At 45.7% G+C, this 18,898-nt stretch overlaps 1 protein-coding gene and 1 pseudogene across 3 annotated transcripts in view; both read right to left on the bottom strand.

Moving 5' to 3' along the window:
• The window catches only part of ASRGL1 (asparaginase and isoaspartyl peptidase 1), a 50,294-nt gene extending 39,795 nt beyond the window's left edge, over positions 1 to 10,499 (bottom strand). For 2 of the 3 annotated variants that reach the window (XM_012499224.2, XM_030810949.1), the window contains exons 1-2: positions 10,270 to 10,499; positions 9,678 to 9,878 (exon numbers count right to left, since the gene is read on the bottom strand). In XM_012499224.2, coding sequence (XP_012354678.2) covers positions 9,678 to 9,867 — 190 coding nt within the window. In that variant the 5' untranslated portion in view covers positions 9,868 to 9,878; positions 10,270 to 10,499. The remainder of the gene's footprint in view (positions 1 to 9,677; positions 9,879 to 10,269) is intronic. The other variant, XM_030810948.1, reaches the window with a different exon arrangement.
• A 6,911-nt stretch (positions 10,500 to 17,410) lies between these two features.
• LOC100603237 lies at positions 17,411 to 18,268 on the bottom strand (annotated as a pseudogene).
• Positions 18,269 to 18,898: the final 630 nt, after the last annotated feature.

Here is an 18,898-nt window from a genome sequence, read left to right as displayed (position 1 = left end):
CTTTTTGTATGCCAATGAGATGACTGATGGTTAGGGGCTGGATAGCCTCAAAATGGGGAGCTGGTTGCCAGGGAACCAATCGTGTAATTAGAGGGCCTGAACTTTCAGTCTCACCCCTCTACTTCCGGGGAGGGGGAGAGAGACTGAAGGGTGAATTGATAACCAATGGCCAACGATTTAATCAACTGTGCCTATGCCATGAAATGTCAACTAGAGAAAAAAAATTGAGCTTTTAAAGAATTAGTTTTATTTAGAAATCTTACTGAGGACTATAGACTGATGACTATAGTCCGGAGGGGTCCTTCAGAGAGGTGCTGTCAAACTGCTTCAAAACTGTGTCTCCGCTTAGAGCTGATATACAGGTTGTGGAGGATTAGTACACGCTCAAAGGTTACATCAGACTTGCTCAGAAGTTACATTAAAGCAGAATCATATCCAAGTTTGGGTGCAAAAGTGCATCTGGCTATAGATGACAGAGGTATGTATAATCGCTAACTTTGTCAGATGTTATTTTTCTTTTCTTCTTTTTTTTTGAGACGGAGTCTCACTGTCGCCCAGGCTGGAGTGCAGTGGCGCCACCTCAGCTCACTGCAACCTCTGTCTCTCAGGTTCAAGTGATTCTCGTGCCTTAGGCTCCCAAGTAGCTGGGATTACAGGCACCCACCACCATGCGAGGCTAATTTTTGTAGTTTTAGTAGAGATGGGGTTTCACCATGTTGCTCAGGCAGGTCTCGAACTCCTGACCTCAGGTGATCTGCCTGCCTTGGCCTCCCAAAGTGCTGGGATTACAGGTGTGAGTCACCGTGCCCAACCCAGATGTTATCTTAAGTATAGGAAAAGGCAAGGACTAGGATCATTTATCATTTAAGACATACAGTGACTCAGGCAAGAGACATGGGGGCCGTGTGCTCTATCCAGTTTTTTCTTCAAATCATTCTTCCAGAGAGCGGCACATCTGCACATTGTCACAGCATCAGGGACTTTATGAAATGATGTTGGCATGCAGAAATGAGCACACATGGCTTCTTAGATTTGTCACTCAGTCTCACGGAAGCCTCCATAAACACCCGCAAGGGCTGATGATGGGAGAGCTTTTGGATTGCTGGATATGTGAAGGTGCCAGGAGGGTGGTGTGCTGAAGAGGGCAGGGAAGGTCAACACCCCTTCCCCCATACCTTGCCCTATGCATCTCTTCATCTCCGTCTGTATCCTCCATTACATCCATTATTCATATAATAAACTGGTAAATACATTTCTCTGAGTTCTGTGAGCTGCTCTAGCAAATTAACTGAACTCGAGGTGGTAGTCATGGGAACCCTGATTTATAGCTGGTTGATTGGAAGTAGAAGTGACAAGCTACTACTCAAGATCGGCATCTGAAGTGGGACACAGTCTTACGGGACTGAGCCCTGAACCTGTGGGATTGGACTCTGACCCCAGATAGACAGCGTCAGAACTGAACTGACCTTGTCCTATGCAACTATTCATCTGTATCCTTTATCACAGGGGTCCCTAACCCCCAGGTACTGGTACTGGTCTGTGGCCTGTTAGGAACTGGGCCCCACAGCAGGTGGTGAGTGGCAGGCAAGTGAGCATTACTGCCTGAGCTCCATCTCCTGTCAGATCAGCAGCAGCATTAGATTCTCATAGGAGTGTGAACCCTGTTGTGAACTGTGCCTGCGAGAGTCTCTGTGGAAACATTTGTCTTCCATGAAACTGGTCCCTGGTGCCAAAGAGGTTGGGGACCACTGCTTTATCATATTCTTCATAATAAATTGGTAAACATAAATGTTTTCCTGAGTTCTATGAGCCATCATAGCAAATTATCAAGCCTGAGGAGGGGGTCATGGTAACCCTTGATTTGTAGCCATGTTGGACAGAAGTGTGCATAACCAGGGGACTTGCAATATGCCTTTTCAACAACTGGTGCTGGGCCAGGGGTGGTGGCTCACGTCTGTTATCCCAGTACTTTGGGAGGCTGAGGTGGGTGGATCACTTGAGGTCAGGAGTTCAAGGCCAGTCTGGCCAACATGGTGAAACCTTGTCTCCCCTAAAAATACAAAAATTAGCCAGGCATGGTGGTGGGCGCCTGTAATCCCAGCTACTCGGGAGGCTGAGGCAGGAGAATTGCTTGAACTCAGGAGGTGGAGGTTGCAGTGAGCCAAGATCACGCCACTGCACTCCAGGAAAAAAAACAAAAAACAAAAAACAACCCCGAGTTCCTTAAAAAAACTAAAAATAGAGCTACCATATGATACAGCAATCCCACTGCTGGCTATACACCCAAGAGAAAGGAAATCGGTACATGGAGGAGTTATTTGCGCTCTTTGATTGCTGCAGCATTGTCCACAATAGCCAAGATTCAGAAGCTACCTAGATGTTCATCAACAGATGAATGAAGAAATGATACATACACACAATGGAGTACTACTCAGCCATAAAAAAGAATGAGATTCTGTCATTTGCAACAACATGGATGGAACTGGAGGTCATTATGGTAAGTGAAATAAGGCACAAAAAGAAAACCTTCACATGTTCTAACTTATTTGTGGGAGCTAAAAATCAAAGCAATTGAACTCATGAGGATAGAGCGTAAAAAGATGGTTAGTATAGGCTGGGAAGATAGTGTGGGTGGGGCAGAAGGGGGGATAAGTAATGGGTATAAAAAATAGAATGAATAAGAGTTAGTATTTGATAGCACAACAGTGACTAGAGTCGATAATTTAGCTATACATTTTAAAATAACTAAAATAATATAATTGTTTATAACACAAAGGATAAATGCTTGAAGGGATGAATATCCCATTTACCCTGATTATTATGCATTGCATGTCTGTATCACAGTATCTCACGTATTCCCATAAGTAAATACACCTACTATGTAGCCACAAAAAAACCCAACAAAAACCAAAAATGGAATCTTGATATATATCTTGCATCGTATACAAAAATTTATTCAAAGTGAATCACAGACCTAAAACTTCTAGAAGACAACGTAAGAAAAATGTTTGCAATGCTGGGTTAGGCAAATATTAAGCTACAACACAAAAAGCATGACTGATTTAAAAAAAACTGATAGGCCGGGCGCGGTGGCTCACGCTTGTAATCCCAGCACTTTGGGAGGCCGAGGCGGGCGGATCTCGATCAGGAGATCGAGACCACGGTGAAATCCTGTCTCTACTAAAAATACAAAAAAAAAAATTAGCCGGGCGTGGTGGCGGGCGCCTGTAGTTCCAGCTACTCGGAGAGGCTGAGGCAGGAGAATGGCGTGAACCCGGGAGGCGGAGCTTGCAGTGAGCCGAGATTGCACCACTGCACTCCAGCCTGGGCGACAGAGCGAGACTCCGTCTCAAAAAAAAAAATAAAATAAAAATAAAAATAAAAAATAAATTAAAAAAACTGATAAACTGGACTTTTGCAAAATTGAGAACTTCTGCTTTTTGCAATAAAGTATTGACAAAGAAAAGACAAACACAGACTGGAAGAAAATATCTGCAGACCACATTGATGCATCTGGTAAAAGCTATATCTAGAATATATAAACAACTCCTAAAACTCAATAGTAAGAAACAACACCAACAAAAAAATCAGCAAGACTTTGATACTTCACTGAAGAAATACGAATGACAGGCCAGGCGCAGTGGCTCACACCTGTAATCCCAGCCCTTTAGGAGGCCGAGATGTGTGGATCACGAGGTCAGGAGTTCAAGATCAGCTTGGCCAACATGATGAAACCCCATCTCTACTAAAAATACAAAAATTAGCTGGATGTGGGTTCACATGCCCTGTAATCCTAGTTACTCAGGAGGTGGAGGCTGCAGTGAGCTGAGATCGCACCACTGCTCTACAGCCTGGGCAACAAGAGTGAGACTCCATCTCAAAAAGAAAAAAAAAAAAAGAAATGAACGACAAAAAAGCACATGAAAAGATGTTAAATATCACTTCCCATTTAGGGAAATGCAAATCAACACCATAATAAGATTCCACTATATGACTACTGGAATGGCCAAAATAAAAAATGCTGACACTAGTTAGTGCTGGTGAAGATGTGGATTAAGTGGAACTTACTTTTTTTTTTCTTTTTTTGGAGCTGGAGTTTCGCTCTGTTGCCCAGACTGGAGTGCGGTGGCGTGATCTTGACTCACGACAACCTCCGCCTCCCAGGTTCAAGTGATTCTCCTGCCTCAGCCTCCCGAGTGGCTGGGACTACAGGCGCGCGACACCATGCCTGACTAATTTTTGTATTTTTAGTAGAGACAGGGTTTCACTATGTTGGCCAGGCTGGTCTCAAACCCCTGACCTTGTGATCCACCCATGTCAGCCTCCCAAAGTGCTGGGATTACAGGCATGAGCTGAGCCCAGCCTGTAAGTGGAACTTTCATACATTGCTAGTGGGAATGTAAAAGTTTGGCAGTTCCTTTTTTCTTTTTGAGACAGGGTCTCACTCTGTCACCCAGGCTGGAGTGCAGTGGCATGATCTCAGCTCACTGCAACCTCTACCTCCCAGGTTCAAGTGATTCTCCTGCCTCAGCTTCCCGAGCAGCTGGGACCACAGGCGCCCACCACTGCACTTGGCTAATTTTTGTATTTTTAGCAGAGACAGGGTTTCACCATGTTGGCCAGGCTGGTCTTGAATTTCTGACCTCAGGTGATCCGCCTGCCTCAGCCTCCCAAAGTGCTGGGATTACAGGAGTGAGCCACCGCGCCTGGCCAGTAGTTTCTGCTGAAGTTAAATTCTTGCCATAAGCCAGCAGTCCCGCTCCCAGGTACTCACCTAAGGGAGATAAAAACTTATGTTCACATAAACACCTGTATGCAAATGTTTACAGTGATTTTATTTATAATGGCCCCAAATGGAACGTGTCTTTTAGCTATTACATGGTTAAACCAACTGTGGTATATTCATACAATGGAATACTACTCAATAAAAAGGGAAAAACTACTGATATCCATGTCTACACGGGTAACACTTTAATGCATGTTAACCAAAGAATCCAGACTAAGGCTACACATTGCGTGATTCCATTTATGACTTTTTTTTTTTTTTTTTTTTTTTGAGACACAGTCTCCCTTTGCTGCTCAGGCAGGAGTGCAGTGGCATAATCTTGAGTCACTGCAACCTCCTCCTTCTGGGTTCAAGTGATTCTCATGCCTCAGCCTCCTGAGTAGCTGGGATTGCACGTGTGCCACACCATGCCTGGCTAAGTTTTGTATATTTAGTAGAGACATCGTTTTGCCACATTGGACAGGCTGCTCTTGAACTCCTAGCCTCAAATGATCCACCCGCCTCGGCCTCTGAAAGTGCTGCCATGTATGTGTAAAAAGTGAAGTGGAGGTTCCTCTTCAAAGACTTTCCTCCCTAATTAGGGATAAATAGTAACTTCTCTTAGAAGTAAAATTTATTCAAAGACCTGTGCTAACATTCTTAAATACCTGCTAGCCGTAATAAACAAATCACTGTACTTTACATTCTTAGCTCCCACAATTTAGCCTAAATATTTGCCCTAGCAGGCTTATACTGGTCCAAGCAAGCATTAGGTCACAGCCTGTTCCTCTTCCTTATTTAAAGGTGTTTTTACCTATCTCAACACCCACAAGTTACTTCCTCCTTCCTTTGTTCTCCTCTACCTTTGCCTCTTTTAAAAAATTCTAAGTTGCTAGCCAATCGAAACAAATACAAAATGTAAGGTCCCATTCCAGCCAATAGAAACCGGACACAGCAGTAGGGTAAATGCGTCAGGTTATAAATAACCCTGTCTTCTTTGTTCAGTATACTCTTGTGACAAAACTGCTGACAAGTGTATCCTTTCTACAAAAAATAAAAATTGGCCTTACTAAATAAATTAATGTTCGAGTACTATTTCTTTACGGCACCAAAAAACAAACATTTCAAACATACGACATCCTGGAAATGACAAAACTACAGGAATAGAAAACAGATTAGTTGTTGCCAGGGGCTGGGAGTGAATGAGGCGTGGACTCAAAGGGATGTGGGAGAGTAATGTAACTGTTTTATATCTTGATTGTGGTGGTAGTTACATGACTATATGTCACTGTCATGGAACTGTATACTAAAAAGGGGATCTTACTGTATGCAAATTATACCAACAAACCAACACCAAACCCATTAAAATCGTATAGTATTAGGCTAGTAGATTCTAAACCTGGTTGTATCTCAGAATCACCTGGGAATCTTCAAAACAAAGAAATGAATACCAATTCCTAGACCCCGCCACAGATTTTTACCTTATTGATTCTACATTGTAAGTCCAGAAAGAGAGTGGATAAATGAAAAAAATCCTGTTTTCTGCTGGGCGCGGTGGCTCACGCCTGTAATCCCAGCACTTTGGGAGGCCGAGGCGGGCGGATCACGAGGTCAGGAGATCGAGACCATCCTGGCTAACACGGTGAAACCCCGTCTCTACTAAAAATACAAAAAAAATTAGCCAGTCCTGGTGGTGGGCGCCTATAGTCCCAGCTACTCGAGAGGTTGAGGGAGGAGAATCGCTTGAACCTGAGAGGTGGAGCTTGCAGTGAGCCAAAATCGCGCCACTGCACTCCAGCCTGGGCGACAGAGCGAGACCCAGTATCAAAAAAAAAAAAAAAAAAAAAATCCTGTTATCTCAAAGATTCTCTAATAGCTTATAAATTGAATTGTAGAGAGAATATCTCAAGTGCTGTGTAAATATCATTGAGCGCCAGTGAAAGCAAATGGTCTTTTGGTTGCCAATCTAAGTTTTTAAAGATTTCTAGCATTCAAATTTAAAAGTTCAATCTTTACAGTGTTGGTATCTAAAAATCAACCACTTTTTAATAAACTATTATGAAACAAGCTTTAAACAAAGTCAAATCCATACTGAAACAAGAATAGAATGTAAATAAACATAATGTTTTTACAAATGTTCAGGCAAGTTGTGTCATGAATGCTAATTACTGCCACTGAACTCAATACCTACTGGGAGTCAGCTTTTTGTATGAAGTTCCCAAACAGTTATTTATTCTAGAGGATTATAGCAGAGGCTGCTGGGAATATTGCTTGCCGGTACTGACCTCGGCTGGGAAAAGCCAAGGTCCACAGTACGCTGTTAAAAGTCTCACCTTTCCCCCCATAATCTTTGCTTTCCTTCTTTTCAGCTCTACTCTTTTCTTCCTCAATGTGCGGAATAGACGACATTTGAAAGATGAGAGGGCAGACATTGAGAAGGAAGGCCTCTGGACACAGAGCAAAAAAATGAGAACTAGCTGCTCCAATTCCCTAATCTGTGCTTCCCAATTCACGCAGACGACAAATTGTTGGAATAAGAGATGGTCGGAAACCAGAAAGACCCATTTCAAATGAAGGTCCTGCGTAAATAAGTGAGGGTTTGTCAGCCCAGGGGGTTCTGAGTGCTAAGAGGCATAAGGTTTAACAAGTCACCCACAGAAAGAGCTGGCTGCTCCCTCTGCTGGCAAAGTCAGTCCCTATCTGGTAAATTCTGGCTCTACAAATGGAGCCATGAAAGCACACTATTAGGTCTCATTTTAAATTCAGATGAACTTAATTTTATTTTCAGAGACAGGGTCTCACTCTGTCACCCAGACTGGAGTGCAGTGGCACAGTCTTGGCTCATTGCAGCCTTGACCTCCCGGGGCTCAAGGAATCTTCCCACCTCAGCCTCCTGAGTAGCTGGGGCTATAGGCTTGTGCCACCACACTCAGCTGATTTTTGTATTTTTTTTTTGTAGAGATGGGGTTTCGCCATGTTGCCTAGCCTGGCATTGAACTCCTGAGCTCAAGTGATCCGCCCACCTCAGCTTTCCAAAGTGCTGGGATTACGGGTGTGAGCCACTGCTCCAGTCTCAGGAAGACTTACACAATTTTTCACAAGTGTCAAAGAGTGCTGCGTAAAGGAGACAGAACAAACAGTAAATATTTGATGATTAATTAAGATTTCCTGAAATTCTTTTCCCTGACAGATGTTAGGTGGGTGGTATAATTCTAGGAAGTATTTCAATCTCTAGCCTAGATCTTAGGTTTTCTATTTTAAAACAAAGAGATGAATGTCTTCCAGCAAGTTAATCTTTTTGTGCCTTAGTCTGATCTGAGAAATAAGGATAATAATTATGCCTAACTTATACCTAACTCATTTAACGCAAGTGAGTTTAAATGATTAACTCGCAAGTGAGCTAATCATTTAATGTTCATTATGAGTTAACTTGAGTTAGTTTAACACAAGTTAACCAACTTGAGAGTTACATGATCAACTCATTTAATGTTCAGATTAAATAAATCAAGCAAATTTCTTAGACCACTGCCTGATACATGGTAGATACTCATATTAGCTATAATGATTAGTATTCCAAAAAAGGGTGGACTGAGTGAAAGAAGCAAAACACAAAGGAATACACTCTGCATTCCAAAGTTAACCTGAAAACTTTGGAACCTTGTCGGGGGAGGTAGGGCATGCCTCATTATTCCCTCCTTCCTTTTGGAATTCAGGCCCAGCTGACCAGCATTAACATTGAAACAGATCTTAAGACTGACAAAGCAGACTTTGTAGCAATAAGATACCAAATTCCAGCGGGACTCTAGTATGACATCACATGACAGATAGCAAGCCCTGAAAGTGAAGTATTTTACCCCAAATTATGTTTCTTCGCCATATCTTGAAATAGTCCTGCAAAGCTATCTCTTGTGGGGAAAATCTACATTCTGAAGAGAATCCCCTTCCTTTTCTAGGCCTTTTTCCTGATTCAGGAGAGAATCAACTCTGATAAGAAACATTTACAATTTATTCTCTCAATAGCCTGCTACCTGGAGACTTCCTCTGCATAAGGGAAATCTTGGTCTCCCCAACCCCTTATCTTAACGCAGACATTCCCTTCTTTTTTCAGTTTTTCTTTTTTTTTTTTTGAGACAGTCTTGCTCTGTCGCCCAGGCTGGAGTGCAGTGGAGTGATCTCGGCTCACTGCAACCTCTGCCTCTCAGGTTCAAGAGATTCTCCTGCCTCGGCCTCCCGAGTAGCTGCGGTTACAGGCTCCTGCCACCACGCCCGGCTTTTTTTTTTTTTTTTTTTTTTTGTATTTTAGTAGAGATGGGTTTTCGCCTGTTAGCCAGGCTGGTCTCGAACTCCTGACGTCAGGTGATCTACACGCCTTGGCCTCCCAAAGTGCTGGGATTACAGGCGTGAGCCACCGTTCTAAACCGCCTTCTATTAATTCCATCTACGGCCACAAGTCCTTATATAATCCAGACATTCCCTTCTGTGGATTCCAGGTGTTTGGACAAAACTTTAAATCAATTGTTCATCAGAAAATCTTTGAATCTTAACTATGACCTGGAAGCCACTCCCCCTCCCCCAGTAGTCAGTCTCACCTCTCCAGATGGAACCAATGTAGGTCTTGTATGTATTGATTGACATCTTATGTCTCTCTAAAAGCACATGTTCTCAGGATTTCCCAAGAGCTGTATCACAGGCCATTGGTCATTCATATTTGGCTCAGTATAAATCTCTCCAAATATTTTAGCGTTTGACTCTTTTCAGCACAGGTAGAAAAATTAAATATTGTTTCTTTTTTACATACTTAGTTTCACCCCAAAGCTCATTAGATAGATCCCTAACACTTTACATAGGTTCTATTTATTCTGAAGGAGCTTGACGTGACTCACATTATTTACTAGCTGAAAGGCACATTTACCTGCGTTGAACTCGGGATCGTCTTCCAGGGCGACGACAGCTCCCTCCACGGCATCCACGGCGCTCCCGCCCTCCCGGAGGATGCGGTAGCCCACGGTGGCGGCTCTGACCATGCCCTGGTGCACTCGCTCCTTCCTGTCCTTGGAGATAGGACCGGCTCCGCCGCCGTGGACCACTACGATGGGATTCATGTCGGCGGATCCTAGGCAGCACGAAGGCGAAAGCGTCGTCCAAAGCCAGCCCAAGGAAGCCGCGCGGGTACAAGGTCCTCGGGAGACCCCGTGGGGACAATGCCCAGTCTCTATACTGAAAGGCCGGGTTCGCAGCTGAGGGTGGGTAGAGGCGGCTCGGTCGAGCTTGGTACGAAAAGCCCAGGGGCCCGGCGCCCTCCCGCGTTCCTCTCCGCCTCCGGCCCGGACCTGCTGGGGTCTCAGTTTCCCCGGGGACGTTAACCCGCGCCCACCACCGCCCGCCTCCAAGCCCCGGCGCAGAAGGAGGATGTCTATTTCGCCTTCGGGAAAATGTCTATTTTCGTTTATTTCATTCGCCCTCCCGCGTCTCGAGTGGCTGCTCCAGGAGGGCCGCCGACTTACCCAGGGCACCGCGGGAGGCGGACGCCGAGACCGCAGGCTGGGTCGACCCGCCCCCGCAGCTGCCCAGTACCGCCGCTCCCCGACGCCGACTCGAAACCGCTCAACCCGCAACCGCTCTGGCCACAACGGTTCTGCGCCTGCGCACGAGGGCGGGGCCGCCGCACCGCCCAGTTCCCATAAAGCCCCGAAGCCCGGCCGGCGCGCACCTGTCTCACTCCTCTCCGGAGTCTCCGCTCTTGGCCGGCCCGAGCTTCCTAGTGTCATGCGGGGACCCTCCTCCGCCTGGCCAGGCTAGGGGCTGGGTGGTTGGGTTGGTGGCGAGAAGCGTGAAGTGGCGTGCCACGGTTTTGTAATTGCAGATTGAAAAGCAACGCTAGGCTGTGCGCAGTGGCTCATGCCTTGTAATCCCAGCACTTTGAGAGGCCGAGGTGGACCGATCACCTGAGGTTGGGAGTTCGAGACCAGCCTGACCAACATGGAGAAACCCTGTCCCTACTAAAAACACAAAAGTAGCTGGGCGTGGTGGCGTATGCCCGTAATCCCAGCTACTCTGGAGGCTAAGGCACGAGAATAGTTTGAATCTGGGAGGCGGAGGTTGCGGTGAGTGGAAATCGCGCCGTTGCACTCCAGCCTGGGCAACAAGAGTGAAACTCCGAATCAAAAGAAAAAAAAATTATGCTGGGACAATGGGCATAAACAGGGACAGATCCAGGCAAACTGTGATTGATCTCCTGTGGATAGGAGAATCCGTTCCCTTCTTGTTTACCCACAACTAATAATACATTTTACCACTCTTGGGAATTCCCTTTACTCCTGTTTTACCTTGGTTTCCTGCCTTAAGGCCCAGTTTAAATGAACCCCTCCTGCAAAGCCTTCTCCCTGGCACCCCACTAAGGATCGGTCATTCCCCTTCTAGTGACCTATTGTGAGAGATTACCACAAATTTATTGGCTTCAAACAACACACATTATCTTACAGTTCTGGTGGTCAGAAATTCAAACTGGGTCTGCAGGGTCGAGTTCCTTCGGGAAGCTCCGGAAGAGAATCTGTCTTTTCCTGCATCTACAAGCTGCCTGTATCCTTGGCTTATGGCCTCATCCTCCATTGCTAAAGCCAGCAGCCTAGCATCTTTAACTCTCTCTCCCTCTGGCCTCTGTTTCTGCTGCTACGTCACTTCTCTCTCTGTCACCATCATCACGATTTTCTTCTCTGACTCTGACTCTCCTGCCTCCTTCTTAAAGGAAGTCCCTTGGGATGACATTGGGCCCACCCAGATAACCCAGGATAATCTCCCTTTCTTACAATTTCTGTTCTCATCTGCAAAGTCCCTTTTGCCACGTGAGGAGTGTTCACAGGTGGAGATTCGGATGTGACACCTTTGAGGGCCGTTATTCTGTCTCCCACACTCACCTCTTGGAAGAGGGTTATTTTAGCACATGTCTCAGTTGGTTGTGAGCCTACTTATGTCATCATAATACAGCTCACCATCATTTGGGTTCAGCTATTTACAGGAACCTGAACCCTACCCTATGCCTAGCCGTAACTCAAACCCCATCGCTACTGTTTTTCCTGATTGATCTGGAATTTAATGATCTGGCTGAGGCTGGGGAAGGTAGCTGGTGACCCAAGCGGGTAGAGTGTTGGTTTCCATTTGATCCTCCCATCTCAGCCTCATGCCTTTATCTACTTCTCTGATGGGCTTCACATTCCCCATCTCAATCCAAAGTCTCTTAGATAAATTCCCTAGAAAATAAACTTCTGGTCTTTGAGGAGGACAGAGGAAGCATCTTTTTGTCTGACTCCGTGGGATAGGAGAAGGAATCTGGCTAACTCCTCTGTAGATGATGTTCCATCAACAACCATTTTATGGATTAAGGATTGTATTCAACTGTCCCTGACAAAACGTGACCACAGTGGTTTCACCAGATAACTGTTGATTTGAAAACAACAACAACAACAACAGCAAGACATCTAGTGGTTGCTGCCTAGGCTGGTGCAGCAGCTCCAAAGTGACACAGATGTCCCATCTCCTTCTCTTTCCCTTCGGCATGTGGCTTTCACATTTATGGCGCTCCTAGGCACTTTGATCACTATTGGGGCAGGAGGAATGGGGAAGGGCAAAGGGAAGAAGGCTTTTGCCAGCTCCCCTTTGTTCCTTTAATTCAGGGAAGCTCTCTAGCTTTCCTAGAAGTCTTCCAAGTGGACTTTCATTGGCCAGAACTGGATTATGGGGCTGCCCCTAGTGGCAAGAGAGTCTGGGGAGTTAGTTTTTATTTTAGCAGGGTACATCATGGCCCTGGATAAAATCAAGGTCTCTTGGCAAGAAGGAAGGGTGACAGGCTATTGGAGAGACAACTGGGAACACCTGCCACTCCTGCCTCCCCATCTTTGAGATTCCTGTGTGTCTAAGCACTGAGTCTCTCAAGCATTCTCCAGAACAAATGGATTCACCTCTCAAGTAGATTATAACTTCCTTTAATTTGCCATTTGTTATTCATCTTCCAAAGTGACCTTTTTTACCTGCCATTGTCATCTCTCCCATTCTTCCTGTCTTTGTGGGTAGTATTCTTTTTAAGATTGTTTACTATCATTTTAGAGGGATTTTTGAAGGGAGGAGTAACCCACTTGTGTGACTAGGAAGGTTGACTAGATCCCCAAGGAGGTGATTCTAACTACAGTGGCTCTGGATGTTCTAGGAGAAGGAGGGTTGGGTTAGGGAATGCCAGAGTTGGGGAGAGGAGGTGGGACCAGAAAAGGAGGGACTGGGCAGGGAGGGTCTGGGTCAGAAATGAAAGAGGCGTATTACAGAGACTGACAAAGAAGAAATGGGGGTGGGAGGGAGGAAGAGAAGAAAAAAAGAAAGAAGCAACTAACATTTCCTTCCTTTCCTTCCCTTCCTTCCCTTTCTTTCCTTTCTTTCTTTCTTCTTTGAGGCGGAGTCTCGCTGTGTTGCCCAGGCCGGAGTATAGTGGTGCGATCTTGGCTGACTACAGTCTCCACCTCCCGAGGCTCAGAAATGATTCTCCTGCCTCAGCCACCCAAGTATCTGGGATTACAGGCATGTACCACCACACCCAGCTAATTTTTGTATTTTTAGTAGGGATGGGATTTCAACATCTTGGCTAGGCTGGTCTCAAACTCCTGACCTCAAGTGATTTGCCCACCTTGGCCTCCCAAAGTGCTGGGATTACAGGTGTGAGCCACTACACCTGGCCGCAACTAACATTTTCTGAAGGTCCACTGGGGAACCGGCAGGCTGCCTTTACTACGTTCTTACTGCCTAGCAACTTCCCATCCCCACCAGTCTCAGCTACATGAGGAAAAGGCTTTTGGCTGACCCCACTGGGGGCAGGATGGGAATCTGTGAGGCTCCCTCCAAATTCTAGAATATGTAGAAGTATCTTGAGCTTGCTGCCTTCCAGGGCTTTCAAATAAGAAGCGGGACACATACCTTTCAACTCTGAGATCCCTGAGCTTATTTAGGAGATCTAGTACCCATGAATTTGTTCAGGAATGGGGCATGAGGCTGTTTTTAGGAAGCCCACATCAGCATTTTGTGCAATAGCACTTCTTTCTAACTTTCTTCTCCTCCTCTCTGACCAGAGAATTGTGATTCAGTTAGTGATATGGGATGGGGGCAGGGAAGTGCTGGGTAGAGATGGCATGGTCCCTGGCTAGGGCTCCACCCCCGGGCCTGTGCCCAGGGACCTAGGTGAGGACAGGCACTCCTGCCTTCAAGCCCAAATGTTGCATTTTCCAAGACCACTCTGGCCCACCACGCCCCCATCCTGTGCCTATAAAAACCTCGAGGCCCAGCTGTGCACGATGGCTCACGTCTGAAATCCCAGCACTTTGGGAGGCCGAGGCGGGTGGATCATGAGGTCAGGAGATCGAGACCATCCTGGCTACCATGGTGAAACTCTGTCTCTACTAAAAACACAAAAAAATTAGCCAGGGTGGTGGCACGTGCCTGTAATCCAGCTATTCAGGAGGCTAAGGCAGGAGGATGCTTGAACTCCGGAAGCGGAGGTTGCAGTGAGCCGAAATTGCGCCAATGCACTCCAGCCTGAATGACAGAGCGAGACTCCGTCTCAAAAACAAAACAAAACAAAACAAAACAAAACCAAAAAACACCTCAAGACCCTAGGGGGCAGGAACACAAGTGGCTGGACGCCGAGAGGAGCACATTGGTGGAAGAGCACACTGACAGGCGCCAACAGATGCCGGCAGGCCATCAAGCGATGGAGTCATGGTGGAGTTTGGCTGGGGCAGTTGGAGGAGAGCCTGGCCACTGGGCAGCCCAGCTCGGCGGGGAAAACCACCTTTCCGCTCCATCCGCCTTCTGGCCTCGCTGAGAGCTACTCCTCAATAAAAAACCTTGCACTCATTCTCTAAGCCCACGTGTGATCCGATTCTTCTGGTACACCAAGGCAAGAACCCAGGGATACAGAAAGCCCTCTGTCCTTGTGATAAGGCAGAAGGTCTGATAGAGCTGATTAACACAAGCTGCCTGTGGATGGCAAAACTAAAAGAGCACCCTGTAACACACACCCACTGGGGCTTCTGGAGCTGTAAGCATTCACCCCAGGTGCTGCCGAGGGGTCGGAGCCCCACAACCTGCCCATCTGTATGCTTCCCGTAGAGGTTTGAGCAGTGGGGCACTGAAGAAGTGAGCCACTCCCCCTGTTGCATGCCCTGCAAGGGGAATAAGGAACTTTTCTCATTTCATTAGGATGGGACATGTATGGGTGCTTGAATTTGGATTCCTATAAATATTTTGATTTATATCTGGGCTGTCTCTTTTAAACTCAGAATCAATGGCTGGGCATAATGGTTCACGCCTGTAATCCCAGCACTTTGGTGTTGTGGGAAGTCAGGGACCCCAAACGGAGGGACCAGCTGAAGCCATGGCAGAAGAACGTGGATTGTGAAGATTTTATGGACATTTATTAGTTCCCCAAATTAATACTTTTGTAATTTCTTTTTTTTTTTTTTTTGAGACGGAGTCTCGCTCTGTCGCCCAGGCTGGAGTGCAGTGGCGCGATCTTGGCTCACTGCAAGCTCCGCCTCCTGGGTTCATGCCATTCTCCTGCCTCAGCCTCCCGAGCAGCTGGGACTACAGGCGCCCGCCAACACGCCCGGCCAATTTTTTTGTATTTTTAGTAGAGACGGGGTTTCACTGTGTTAGCCAGGATGGTCTCGATCTCCTGACCTTGTGATCCACCCACCTCGGCCTCCCGAAGTGCTGGGATTACAGGCTTGAGCCACCGAGCCCAGCCTTACTTTTGTAATTTCTTATGCCTGTCTTTACTGCAATCTGTAAACATAAATTGTAAAGATTTCATGGACACTTATCACTTCCCCAGTCAATACCCTTGTGATTTCCTATGCCTGTCTTTACTTTAATCTCTTAATCCTGTCAGTTGAGGAGGATGTATATCGTTCCAGGACCCTGTAGTAATTGCGTTAACTACAAAAATTGTACAGCATGTGTGTTTGAGCAATATGAAATGTGGGCACCCTGAAGAAAGAACAGGATAACAGCAATTGTTCAGGGAATGAGAGATAACCTTAAACTCTGACCGCTGGTGAGCCGGGCAGAACAGAGCCATATTTCTCTTCTTCAAAAGCAGTTGGGAGATATATCACTGAATTCTTTTTCTCAGCATGGAACGTCCCTGAGAAAGAGAATGCGCACCTAAGGGTAGGTCTCTGAACTGCCCCCCACCGGGGCGTACCTGTCTCTTATGGTCGCGATTGCAGAGATGAAATAAACTCCAGTCTCGCATAGCGCTCCCAGGCTTATTAGGAAGAGGAAATTCCCGCCTAATAAATTTTGGTCAGACCGGTTGATCTCAAAACCCTGTCTCCTCATAAGATGTTATCAATGACAATTGTGCCCGAAACTAAATTAGCAATTCTAATTTCGCCTCTGTCCTGTGGTCCTGTGATCTCGCCCTGCCTCCACTTGCCTTGTGATATTCTATTACCCTGTTAAGTACTTGATGTCTGTCACCCACACCTATTCGCACCCTCCCTCCCCTTTTGAAACTCCCTAATAAAAACTTGCTGGTTTTTGTGGCTTGTGGGGCATCACAGATCCTACCAACGTGTGATGTCTCCCCCGGATGCCCAGCTTTAAAATTTCTCTCTTTTGTACTCTTTCCCTTTATTTCTCAAGCCAGCCGATGCTTAGGAAAATAGAAAAGAACCTATGTGATTATCGGGGCAGGTCCCCCGATACTTTGGGAAGTGGAGGCAGGTGGATTTCCTGACCTCAGGAGTTCAAGACCAGCCTGGGCAACATGGCAAAACCCCATCTCTACCAAAAACACAAAAAAATTAGCCGGACATGGTGGCATACACCTGTAATTCCAGCTATTCAGGAGGCTGAGATGGGAGGATTGTTTGAGCCTGGGAGGCAGAGGTTGCATGAGCTGAGATCACACCACTGGACTCCAACGTGGGTGACAGAGTTGGACCCTGTCTCAAAAACAAAACAAAACAAACCACACACACACACAAAACTGAAGTCTAGAAGTCTCATTGGGAGGAGAGTCATGATATGAAGAGAAATACAGGAGAGAGGAAAAGCACATAATTTTATTCCATTGCATATAGTTAAAAAATGAAATGGCACAAAATAATTTAAAATGAAAGATATAGTCTTCTTCTCTCCCCCATCACCACCCCCCACTCCCCCACTTCCCAACGCTGGCATTTCTACCTATGGGCAGCCACTTTACAACTTTTGGTTATATCTTCTGGGAGATTGCACCACATCTCTCTCTCTCTCTCTTTTTACTTTATTAAAATACTGAATTTTATTTCACATGTATGTTTTTGTCTCCCCACCATTTCCATGTCTGACCACCACTACTACTATGTCCTATCATAACATTCCATACCTACTTAAAACCAAGCAAAGGGTGGAGTTCCATCTTTAAAAACTAAACAGACATTTTCGGCAACACATTCTTGGCAATGGAACCTGGACAACATTTATCAAACACGGTAGGGAAAGTTCTCACTCTGCATTATAAAAAGGACAGCCATATATCAACTGTTACTGAAATGAAATAAGATGGAAAATTTTTAATAAACCGTTTAGACTATTTTCTTAAAGAGACTTCCTCCACTGTCAGAGATCTTGAATAGCCTCCTGGTCAGTCATCCAGAAGCAGTTCTTCACATAATTGATGAACTTAGCTTCCACTTGGGGAAGAGAACCACCTTTTTCTATACTTGCTTGCATGTTTGCTTTAACGTCTTCTACAGAACTAGGTCCTTTTGGTGTTTTAGGAGCTTTTTCCTGTTTTTTGAAGGATTCTTGTCATTTTGATCTTGGTGTTGATGATGGTTTTGAGTCTTTTCCATTCTGATTTGACTTTTGTGCATTTTTGGCTGGAGTATCTCATATAGATTGCTTCACTGGTGCTTTTTCTTTGGTGTCCTTATCATCAAAATCATCATCATCATCTTCATCCTCATCATCATCATCTTCATAATCATCATCTTCATCGGCAGCAAGTTTTACTTTTTTCTGTGGAATCTTGCTACCACCTCCAGGGGCCGATCGCTCTCCAGATATAGTTAAGAGTTTCACACCCTCCTCCTCTTCATCTTTTCTTGCATCTTCCTCCACAGCTATTAAGTGCTGTCCACTAATATGCCCTAGCCCTGAGCCACACGTCAACCGTGAGACACTGGTAGTGTTATTTCAAAGCCCCCAAGGGAAACCGTTGGCTGTATAGACATTTTCAAAGTTGCCAATGTTACTTTAATTGGACTGCCTTCGTAATTCATTGCCTCTGCTTCAACAATGTGCAATTCATCCTTTGCACCAGCCCCCAAGCTGACTATTCTTAAAGATAACTGGTGCTCATCTTCATCATTATCCACCTTAAGGTAATCATCTTTTTCGGCCTTTAAGTTCACAACTGAAAAGATAGTTCTGGGGTCTCAGGGGGCTCATGTCCATGTCCATCAAATCTTCCATCGGGTGGTGGGAAGATGAACTTAGGTGGGAGAGAAGGCGGATGGAGATAAACGACCACTGCTCAAGAGAACAGCTGCGCAGGATGGAATGACACCAGGGAAAAGCTGCACCACATCTTTTACGGATAAATGTATACACCCACAATTCCCTGATTTAACATTACTTACTGACTTCTTGGTTGGCTAGATGCAGATTGGCTCATTTACTACTTCTCCTTTTCTGCTTTATTCTTTTTTTTTTTTTTTTTTTGAGACAGAATCTTGCTCTGTCATCCAGGCTGGAGTGCAGTGGCACGATCTTGGCTCACTGCAACCTCCGCCTCCTGGGTTCAAGCGATTCTTCTGCCTCAGCCTCCCTGTAGCTGCTTTGAGAGGTCTCAGCACCTCAGCGCCTGTAGCTAATTTTTGTATTTTTAGTACAGATGGGGTTTCACCGTGTTAGCCAGGATGGTCTCGATCTCCTGACCTCATGATCCACCCGCCTCAGCCTCCCAAAGTGCTTGGATTACAGGCATGAGCCACCATGCCCGGCCTATCATTGGAAATTTAAGTAATAAACTTACTCTTAATTTCTAGTTCTATCAACTAGAAACAATATCTCTTGCCTTCCCACATTGTAAGAGCAGGATAT

This window comes from Nomascus leucogenys, chromosome 4, assembly GCF_006542625.1.
Source record: "Nomascus leucogenys isolate Asia chromosome 4, Asia_NLE_v1, whole genome shotgun sequence".
Lineage (NCBI taxonomy): Eukaryota > Metazoa > Chordata > Mammalia > Primates > Hylobatidae > Nomascus > Nomascus leucogenys.
Note: the sequence above shows the minus strand (reverse complement) of the source record. Positions and strands in the feature narration are given on the sequence as shown.